The sequence below is a fragment of the Mastomys coucha genome, unplaced genomic scaffold (genome assembly GCF_008632895.1).
Source record: "Mastomys coucha isolate ucsf_1 unplaced genomic scaffold, UCSF_Mcou_1 pScaffold11, whole genome shotgun sequence".
Classification (NCBI taxonomy): domain Eukaryota; kingdom Metazoa; phylum Chordata; class Mammalia; order Rodentia; family Muridae; genus Mastomys; species Mastomys coucha.
The window spans coordinates 24,350,756-24,362,080 of record NW_022196893.1 but is presented as its reverse complement, the minus strand read 5'-3'; the positions used below and the strand labels follow the sequence as shown (position 1 = coordinate 24,362,080).

Sequence of the window (11,325 nt, the reverse complement as noted above, 5' to 3'; positions counted from 1 at the left end):
AAAAAGAAAAAGAGAAAAAAAGAAGAGAAGAAAGAGAAGAGAAGAGAAGAGGAAAAGAAAAAGAAAAGAAAGGAAAAGAAAAGAGCTGGGTGTTGGTGGCACACACCTTTAATCCCAGCACCTGGAAGGCAGAGGCAGGCGGTGAGGCAGGTCTGGTCCCAGGACAGCCAGGACTACACAGTCTGGAAAAAAAGAAAACAGTAGAAGAACTGTTTATAAGTCCCTATAATAAACCACTAAAAATCTAACACAAAAGCAAATTTTACAATCTGCTTCCCACTCTAGGTCTTAACATTATATGGACATATACTAAGCTTGGTATTTCTTTCTCTGCAAATACTTGTCCCAACACTGTTTACTCAAGTTTTTCTTTCTGCTTATAAGCACGGCATGCACCGTTGCTACAGCTCCAAGTTCTACCTGACTAGGCCTCCTCCTGGCCTGCTTCACTCAGACACTCCACCATAGCTGTCTGTATCAGGTAATACCTTCCTTGTGCTAGAGTATTTTAAAGTGTTTACTTGCTTATGGTCTTGACAGTTGATTTACTATTTGCTAATTTTCTAGAATTTCAATGGCCAGTAGGTGTTCCTAGACTTTTGGCAAGAATTATCAATAGCATCTTCCAATGGTTTGCTGCTGTTTTTGTTTTTCATAATCCTGCCCCTTACCACTCTTGCTACAGGAGCTGAGGTAAGCTAGCACACGCAGGGCAAGCAGGAATACAGTGTAGCCAAACCTTCTAATGCCACCACTCAGAATAGCAAAGACGGGTTCAAGTCAATGGCCTCCTGCACTTTATACAGCCGCTGATGCCGAATGTCTAGACTCACCCTCTGCTCAGTATCTATTACTTCTATTGCTTCTCTGGGGACAGAATCTACTATAGATCGGAATGTCCTTTAAATCACCCATTGCTGCTGAGCAGTTTATAGCTGCTCCAGAGACAATCAGCTAGACACAGTGATCACAGCACTATTCTGAATTCGCTACTCATTCAAGGAAAAGAAAGAAAACCTGTTTCCTCCTGCTAGGCACGGTTCTGGCTTTTGATAATGGGTTCCTTAGCCACAGTGCAGCCAACTGTGAACGAATCTCTGCCTACTATATCACAATCTGGGATTTGAAGCGGATAACTGGCCCTCCCACACTGATCCCTCAGCTAACTGAGAACAGCAACTGACTTGCTTGGATCAAGTGTCTAATTCTGGAATCTATAGAATTGTAGCAGTTTAGTCCTTGCCATGGTAAAGGAAGGTCAAGAAAACTGTCTCCTAGGTCTATTTCCCTCTCCTCCCTAGGACTCTGTAACCATTACAAGTCACTATGGCTAATGGAACCAATGAGGATGAAGGTAAGGGATACTAGAAAGAGGAGGACCCTGGAGCCTGAGAAAGGTCTGACTTAGAGCCCAACCCCATAATTTCTACTTCGCAGGGTCCCTCCCATAATCCTATTGGGAGCTGTCTGTGTAAATAACTGTCTGTTGTTTGTGCAACCCCCATCTGCGGCTGTTGCCTTGTAGTATCTCCTGTCAGCTCTTTCTCCAGTCCAGGCTTCTCTTCTGCATCCTCACTACTTCCCTGGTGTTTGTCTATTGTCTCCCTCCAGTCTGCTGCTCTCCAGGACAGACAATCCTTTGTCCGTGCCACGGGATGCCCATGCCCTCTCTCTCACCTATGACCTGCCCCAGAACAACTGTCTAGGAGACTGAGGTTCTTCTCCCCTAACAATTCATCAGAGACACTGAGCTGCTCTTACTGAAGTAAATATATAAGGGAAAGTCACTTAAGGAGAGCAACATCTACTCAGGCTTATAATTTCAGGTATTAAGTTAGGGACACACACCTAGTGACTCACTTCATCTAGCGAAGTCCCATTTTATAGTTTCTAGCATTTTCCTAAATAGCACCAGCAACTAGGAACCACGTGTTGAACATATTAAGTTGTGTGGGGTGTTCCATAGCATCCTAGCCCCTCAAAATGATCAAATCCATCCCAGAATATAAAATTCATTTCATTCAACTCATTTCTAACAGTTTCCCCACGGTCTTATTTTTTTGTGTGTGTGTTGTTTGTTTTGGAGACAAGGGTTTTCACTATCTAGCCCTGGCTGGCCTAGAACTCAGTATGTAGATAAGGCTGGCCTCAAAATAAGAGATTGGCTATCCTCTGACTCCTGGATTAAATGAATCTACCACTATACATAGTTAGAACAGTTCTATCATTATGCAAATGTCCAAGAGCAAAATCTCTTCTGAGACTCAAAGCAAACTCATGAGCCCCTGTAAAATTCTGAAACCAAGTCACATACTTTCAATATACAATGTACTGTGTGATTTTTCCCTCCTTCTCCCAAAGAAGACACTGATGACCAAAGCAAACCAAAATGAGGGTTTACTGAGAACTTGGGTTACCCCAAAGTCCACTTTAGCAGGGAGGACTGGAGCTGCCTGCAGGACTCACAATCGGTTCTGCTGGGATAGTGTGGTCTTGGCCTGCCACTGTTCACTGTGTGTATGTATGTATGTATATATGTATATATGTATATATATATACATATATATATATATATATATGTATATATATATATACATATATATTAAGGGGAGTAGCATTGTGAAACCTGCCACATTTGAGTTTCTTGGGTCTTGTATCAGTAGTTTTGAGGTTTATAAGCCTCCCTTCTCCTGGAGAAAGAATGCTAAGCAATACAATGGTAAAGAGTAAAATACCCATTCCCAAAGGAACAAACAGAATAGCAGAGATCAAATCAATGCAGGCCCTATCTTGTGGGTCGTCTACAGCTTTCTTGAACAAATGTTTCACATTTCTAACACCTCCAAAATCCCTAGGTATCAACAGCAGCTTGGGCTTCAAACATTACCCTCTCAGCAGGTGCCAGCACTCTGAGCTGGCCATACCCTGCCTGACCTCCTATGGTGCCTTCTAAAATCTCAGTGGAAGTCTTTACCTGTCTGAAAAACCAGTGATGTGAGTAATACCAAGGTCAGCTACCAGCTTAACCAACATCTGGGCCTTCCGCCCTACAGCAGCCTAAGTGCTATAACAGCTGAGCACAGGGAAACTCAATGGTGGGATTAACAACCTTACTTGGGCACTAGTTGCATAGGAAGAAGAAAACAGAATAAGAAAGCAAGATGATTTCTAAGATGATCTAAGGCATTTTTCTTTTATCCAAGCATTTGTTTTTGTTTTTTGGTTTTTTTTTTAAAGTGCTAAAGATGGAACCCAGGGCCATGGAAACCATCTAAGAAAGTGTTCTACTTGAGGCTAGAGAATGCTCATTGGTTAAGAGCACCTGATGCTCTTTGAGAGGGCCTGGGTTCAGTTCCCAGAACTCACATGGCAGTCTGTAAATGCAGTTGCGAGGGATCTGGCTCCTCCTCCTCCTGGCTTCTTGGGTATCAGGAACATACATACATACATATATATAGTCATACATACATACGTTTGCTGTTTGCATATGTTGCAAATGTTACAAAACATTCATACAAATAAAATGAAAACAAGCCTTACAGAAGAAGAGGACAGAAGGAAGATGTGGTCCACTACTGAGCCGCATTCACAGACCACATCTGTTTTCTTTCTCAAAGCTCAGATCTTGGTCTCAACTTCTTCATATACATTTACTTGTTTTGTGGGAAAACTACAAACTTTTAAATGCCTCACTGTGCTTTTTTGCTAAAATTCTCACTGTAACCTGAACCTGCTGTGGGCTTTGGTTGAAGGAGGGAAAACAGCAAGCTTTAACATTAACTAAATGGGATTGCCAACCTTACTTGGGCACTGGTTGCATAGGAAGAAGCAAGCAGACTAAGAAAGGGTCATCTGAGACAACAGAGATAAAACTTAAGGGCTGATGTCTGCTTCTGTAACCCTGCGGGCCCCTTCCCTGTTTTTCTGGAAATGAGCACAGACAGCAAGTAACTGACTTGACTAGACCCCAGAGATTTTCAGCTTCTATAAAACTTGCTTAGCTCTGGGAAGACACTCCTTTGGGCAGAGATGAAACCACCACCCAGGATGGTCACATAGATGTGTCTTACTTAAAAAGTGTGCCGACACTTGTTAAGTAAGCACTGAAGTGTTTCTCATGGGGCTGGGCCGCCCTAAGCACGAGCTAGAGGCCACAGCTGCAGAGAATGAAAGGGCTTCTCTTTTTCTCTAAGAGCTGAGAATCTGTTTGTTTGTTTGTTTGTTTGTTTGTTTGTTTGTTTTGAGACAGGGTTTCTCTGTGTAGCCCTGGCTGTCCTCAAACTCAGAAATCCGCCTGTCTCTGCCTCCCAAGTGCTGGGATTAAAGGTGTGCGCCACCACTGCCCCGTGCGGCACCACTGCCCCGTGCGCCACCACTGCCCCGTGCGGCACCACTGCCGAGAATTTCTTATTGGGGAAGGATGAGTAGCCTTAAGAGGGTGAGTTAAAACATCACAGCAATTAGGAACATGCGCGGAAGACTCACTTCCAGAAGCTATGAAGATCAGTGACCCAACTTCCACCCAATACAGCACTGACAGCTGAGAGCCAAGCTGTCACAATGTGAGCATTCCCTGGTCAAATCACAGGTCCCAGGACCCTACAGTGACAGGAGATAACCAAAGCCCCCAAACTTTCCTTTGCCCTACACCACAGCACAGACATACCTTACCACACGCAAAGACATACATACATACATACACACACACACATAAAGAAAAATAATTGAAATACATAAGTAGACCACCAGAGAAAATGCCTTATAATAGAAGACACTGAAAGGCTGAGAGTTTTCAAAAGCTATTTCTGGAGAAATTAAAAAAAAAAAAAATTTACTTTCCAGTTAAGCAAAACTACACCTCGTAATTCAGACTTCTTCTGAAATATATACTCAATTATAAAATGTCAACAAACGAGGAACATCAGTTGTGAGCTACATCACAGTCACAGAGGACACGATGCCTGCCACTCTCAAATTCAAAGCCTGATCAAGCCGCTCAGCGGTGCATCTGGTGTTATCTTTCCACCGCACAGACGACAGTCAAGAGTCAAAGGACTTATTGTTACCTACTTACCTGTAGTCAGGCTGCCGGCTTGTAGAATGATCATCTCTTGCCCATCTGTAGCCAGATTCATCCTGTAAAATAAAAAATAGTAATTTGTGCTTTTGTCAAGCTCTTTTGAACAGCCTCTGAGGTAAAATTACAACGAGCGTAAGATCACTTCTCTAGGGATGCCGGAGCTTCCAAAGGAGAGTACACAAAGATCCAAGCCATCCATCTCAGCGACTACAGGCGGCTGTGAACCCGTGGAACCACTCACCTGCATTTACAAACTGCACTACTCCCCCAGACACTCCCACAGGCTTGGTGCCACAGCCACAGAAGCCGACATGACAGCAGAGGCCGCTCTGTCTTGTCACATTCCCAGCTCTCTCGCCAATGCTCACGTTCAAGGTGAAGGAAGAACTTAGCATTCTTTCCAGCTTGCCCATTTTCTTTTCTCATTTACCACTCAATAAAGGCATAATCAGAAGCAATCTAGCAAGAATTACCTCTGATAAGCAATATCATGATATGTGATACAAAATTTTAAATTAATCAAGTGAAGCATATTTTGTCCTTTAAGACAGCACAGGAGGCTGGAGAGATGGCTTAGCAGTTAAGAGCACTGATGGCTCTTCCAGAAATCCTGAGTTCAATTCCTACCAACCACATAGTGGCTCCCAACCATCTATAATGAGATCTAATGCCCTCTTCTGAAGAGAGCAACAGTGTATTCACATACATTAAAAAAAAAAAAAAAGACTCCAGCCCATTAAAAACCAACCACAGGCTGGGCAGTGGTGGCACACGCCTTTAATCCTAGCACATGGGAGGCAGAGGCAGGAGGATTTCTGAGTTCAAGGCCAGCCTGGTCTACCGAGTAAGTTCCAGGACAGCCAGGGCTATACAGAGAAACCCTGTCTCGAAAAAACAAAAACAACCACAGGAACTGGAGAGATGGCTCAGCAGTTAAGAATACTGACTGTTCAGCCAGGCAGTGGTGGCGCATGCCTTTAATCCCAGCACTTGGGAAGCAGAGGCAGGCGGATTTCTGAGTTCAAGGCCAGCCTGGTCTACAGAGTGAGTTCCAGGACAGCCAGAGCTACACAGAGAAACCCTGTCTTGGGGAAAGAAAAAGAAAAGTTACTGACTGTTCTTCCTGAGGTCCTGAGTTCAAGTTCCAGAACTCACACTGGCTCATAACCATCTGTAATGGGATCTGATGTGTGTATGTAAAAATAAGGCACTTATAGCACTTATATATATGAAAAAGGTAAATAATTATTAAGAAGAAAAGCCAACCATATGGAGCTCAGTGAGTAAGACCACTTGCTGCTCTTGCAGAGAGCCTAGGTTTGATTCTCAGCACCCAGAGGTGACACACAAGCAGCTGTTAACTCCAGGTCCAGGAGCTCCAGTGCCACCACCTGGCCTCTATGGGAACTGAACATATGCAATAGAGGAAACATGCAGGAAAAACACCCATATAATAAAATATATCCTTGGCATGGTGGTACATGCTTTTAATCTTAGCACTCCAGAGGCAGAGGCCGATCTCTGTGAGTTCAAAACTAGCCTGGTCTACATAGCAAGTTCCAAGACAGTGAAGGCTATAGAGAGACTCTGCCTCAAGAAAACTATAAGATTAAAAAAAAAAAAAACCCACAACATGCAAACTATTTACAGTAAGAGGCTGATATCACTAAAATATTATTTTTCATTTTCCCATTCAACATTACAAACCCAACACTTTTATAAATAAAGTGTGTCCATATTTTCTTTCTCAATTTTAAATATAATCAAGAGAAAATAAAAAACTCCATAGCTATAATAATAAAACACTGGATCTAGTAAGTATTTCCTATAAGTAAATTCAAGATAAAAATTAGTGCTCTAAAAGTTATAGGGACCATAGGTGTGTGCCAGTTGTTTGTGAAGAGAAAAAAAGTTACCTAAAGTCTAAGAACAAATAAGTTTTTGTGTTAACATGGCTTTGTTTTGTGGTATTGAGGTATTAACGGCAGGCTTCCTGACGTGCAGAGCTAGAACTCTAGCCACTGAACTAAGCCAGCGCAGACAATCTGGGAGGCTGAAAGAGCACATGTGAGGCTGCTGAAACCTGACTGTCAGCTTTCCAACAACGCTCATGTTCACGGCAGACACCAGGCAGAGAAAACAAAACTTCTCAAATGGACACAAGAGTTCTCATAAAATGGCAAGAGATGCGCTCGTGCTGCAACCAAATCCTTTCTCCCTGAGACTACCTGGAAGATGGATCCAACAGTAACACCCAGTTTCCCTAGTACAGAAATGCTTCCTTCTAAGCATCTAGACCCTCCCTAGAAGAGCAGAAAGGCACTATAAAAAAGCACAGTGAAAGGCACTGCTGTAAGGAAGGACGCTGTGGCACAGCAAACTTCAGCCGCAGTCACCAGAAACCACTACCATCACATTACAACTGTCAGAGTCACAACTGTGAATGAGCTTGAGACCTGGAGGGCCATACAAACTAACCTCAGGAATCACTTACCTCCATCTCGCCAATGCCAACTGAGCTCCAACAGCACAGTGTTTAAATGTGCTACTGGTTACCATGTTACATTGAGAGAAGGAGAGAAAAGGAAAGAGGACGAGCAGTGCAGAAGAATACTGTGATTTGCAAGCTAGGACATAGTTGCTTCCAACCTGTCAATAAAAAACTGATGAAAACTTTAAATACCTTCTAGATTATCACAAACACATTAAATCTACGTAGCTAACATTTTAAGTGCTTATCTGAAACATGGCTTTACTGTCCTCTATTCTCAAATACTAAAGCTCTTAAAAGCAAAACAGAGCTTAAGAATGTGAACAAAAAGTGAGACAGTCAGCTTAAGTCCATCTCATCACAGTGGCTTTCATGCTAGAATACAGCAATTACAGAGTGACAAGTGCTGACTCTGGCTCATCACTGACTATCGGGTATGAGTCTAAATCCCTGCAAGTTAAGGTACAGCAATGAAGGAAGCACAGGCTAGGGAGACAGCTCAGGAGCGTGCTTACCTACACAACGGAGGCCATGGCCTCCTGCCCTGCACCACACAAAGCCAGTCACGTTGGAAGCAGTCACGTCACTCAGAGTTGCCTAAGATTCTAACTCACTAGTCAGCATCACAAGACCCTTGACTACAGGTACCCTCTGGAGCTGCAGCCGGCAACCAACAGCATCTAGCAGGAAGGGTAGCCAAGCTCTGAAAACCTAGCACTCCAATACCCAGGCGGCCGAGACAGGAGGACAGCAAGCGCCAGGCAGGCAGGACCTATACAGTGAGACCCTAGTGCAAAAGGGGAGTGGGGTGGGGGAGGGGCTGCAAATAAACACAGACCAAGCAACACAACAGAACGCGAGCATCAGGCCTTTCACCTGAACACAAGCACCATGATTCCACTTCATAGGCCTGCACATAAACTTTAGTTACATGGATTTTACACTTGAAAGAAAGAACAATTAGTACACGGGGGAAATTTACATACTCCTCTGTGAGATGGGCCACTTCTTCGATCATGAGAAAAACTGCGGCCCTCGTCACATACTCGGCAATCAACATGACTGTAATATCTACTGTAGCCTCCTTCATCAGGTCTGGCTAGCAGAGGCGGTCTCTTGTCTAGCAGAGGTGGTCTCTTGTCTAGCAGAGGTGGTCTCTTTGGCACAACATTAACTACTCTATGGTAGCCATCCTAAAACAGACAAAAAGAAATATAGAGACATCACTAATTTCTCTATTTGGTTTTGGAAAAGTTTCAGGAGTTCTTAACCATAATTCAACAGACTAAATGCAAATCAATAAAAACATACCAATGAAAAGTGTGACTATAACTAACAGTAACATCTTCATATAGAATAATGGAAATAAAATATTTCAATGAAAAACAACTTCAAACATTCACAATAACACACAACAGTACAAGATGGCAGTCATAACAGAGGGGGTTGGAGCACCTGCTGTTTTCTCAGAGGATCTAGGTTTGGTTCCCAGTACCCAGATGATGGCTCACAACAGTCTGTAAAATCAAGCCCTGGGACTATGACATCCTCTTCTGGCCCCTATGGGTACTCTAACCCTATGGTGCACATACATGGAAGCAAAACACTTGTACACATAAAGTTAAAACAAATCTAAATAATATAGTATAGTAAGTAAAATAAGTCAATTTAACAACTACCACTGCACACAATAAGGTTACAGCAGTGTTGCTCCTAATGACAATGAGGCAGCACAGTTTGGTCTACTTTATTCTATTTAGAGTAGACAAAGACAGGGCTTGTGCCCATAAACCTGCAAACAGGGATGCGTAGACACTGAACTAGAAAGAGCAAAAAGAGCTGGTGAGATGGCTCAGCTCCTAAGAGCACCGATGCTCTTCCAAAGGTCCTGAGTTCAAATCCTGGCCGTAATAAGGTCTGCCGAAATAAATCTTTAAAAAAAGAAAAAAGAAAAACAAAACAAAAAAACAGGAATTAAAATCTTTTGGGCTAGCGAGATGGCTCAGCGGGTAAGAGCACCAACTGCTCTTCTGAAGTTCCTGAGTTCAAATCCCAGCAACCACATGGTGGCTAACAACCATCCCTAATGAGGTCTGACGCCCTCTTCTGGTGTGTCTGAAAACAGCTACAGTGCACTTATTTATAATAGTAAACAAATCAAGGCTCACAACTATCTGTACAGCTACCGTATACTCATATACATAAAATAAATAAAAAATCTTTTAACAAAAAAGGGGGGGGGGCAAAAGGAACCATCCTGCTACTCTCTAGAAGCTCCAGAGGGCCAGCTTTAGCTTTTTACATTCGGACACAAGGTAGAAAAGCTGATCTAAAATTAGAACTAGTTTCCAAAGTTATACATTCTTGATGATTTGACGTATTTAGTAACTAGTTAGGGGTTGCAGAGATAGCCCAGTGGTCAACAGCACAGATTGCTCTTTCACAGGGTCCAGTCAGTTTCAGCACATGGCAGCTCACAGCAGTCTAGAACTCTAGTTCCAGGGACTGAAGCTCTCATGGCTTCCTTGGGCACTGCATGCATATGCTGCATAAACTTATTACAAGCATGCAAAATACCAATACGTATGAAAAATAAAATAACATTTTAGTCACTGAGAGGGATTTTGTGGGATTTGAGGGATCAGACAGAAAACAGTCTGTCTTATATCAATAGCTAATATGAAATAGAACCATTAGGGTAAGATGTACAGATGTGCCATAATCCGGCCTAAGCTTCCTAAGGCACATCCACCGACAGAAGTTTGTCTTGCTGAGCCGTGTTCACACTCTGCAGTTTAGGATGGCCTCCACCAGTCTTGGTTTTAGAGGCAGGGGTTTCATGCTATAGCCAAGAATGGCCTGGAACAGTAACAACCCTCAACTTAGCCTCCTGAGTGCTAGAATCACAGGTGGCTTAGCATGCACACAATAAATACATCAATTTTAAAAATAAGCCATCATCTTAATTTTCCATATATTCCAATTTTTAAAACTGTACTATGAAACATTTTCATTTTAGAAAGTAAAAGCATCAACTAGATGGCTAAATAATTTGACACAGTTCTATATTACACTTTCCACCCAAATATTAAATCTCATAATTGACTGGGTCCAAATGAAATCATTTAGGACATTTATTTCACAGTATTTCTTGAGATTAGGGTGGCATACAGTCGTAGAGCAGGGATTGGCATTCATAGGGCCCTACATTCGTCCCCAAAACAAAACCGGCAATTTCCTAATGGATCATTAAATATGTGAATTTGTTTTAGCACAAAAACATGGTGGTTTTATTTTTTTTTTCTTTTAGATATTTTCTTTATTTACATGTAAATTTCTCCATTCCCAGTTTCCCCTCCAAAAAACAAAGAAACAAACAAAAACAACAAAAACAAACCCCTGTTGCCTCCCACTTCCCCATGCCTGCCACCCCGCCCTCTCCCACTTTCTGGCCCTGGCATTCCCCTACACTGGGGCTCAGAACCTTCACAGGGCCAAGCTCCTCTCCTCCTATTGATGATTGAATTTTTAATGTATAGTGGAGGAGGTCCACATGCTTGCCATCATTTGTATGGAGAGGCTAGAGGGGAATTTGAGTCAGTTCTCCAAATCCACCATGCGGTTCCTGGAGATGGATCCCAGGTAGTCAGGTTTGGTAGCAAATACTTTTACCCACTGAGCCACTGTGCCACCCTATAGAAAATGTCCTGTTTACAATTAATATATTGTATAAGGACCAAACATCTTTATCCTT

At 42.7% G+C, this 11,325-nt stretch overlaps 1 protein-coding gene across 9 annotated transcripts in view; it reads right to left on the bottom strand.

Moving 5' to 3' along the window:
- Positions 1-11,325, bottom strand: part of Pphln1 (periphilin 1) — a 93,952-nt gene that overhangs the window by 62,403 nt on the left and 20,224 nt on the right. For 5 of the 9 annotated variants that reach the window (XM_031353421.1, XM_031353430.1, XM_031353444.1 and 2 more), the window contains exon 4: positions 5,075-5,136. In XM_031353421.1, coding sequence (XP_031209281.1) covers positions 5,075-5,136 — 62 coding nt within the window. Of the gene's footprint in view, positions 1-5,074; positions 5,137-8,557; positions 8,765-11,325 lie in introns of all 9 variants that reach the window. The other 4 variants (XM_031353393.1, XM_031353411.1, XM_031353400.1 and 1 more) reach the window with 1 other exon arrangement.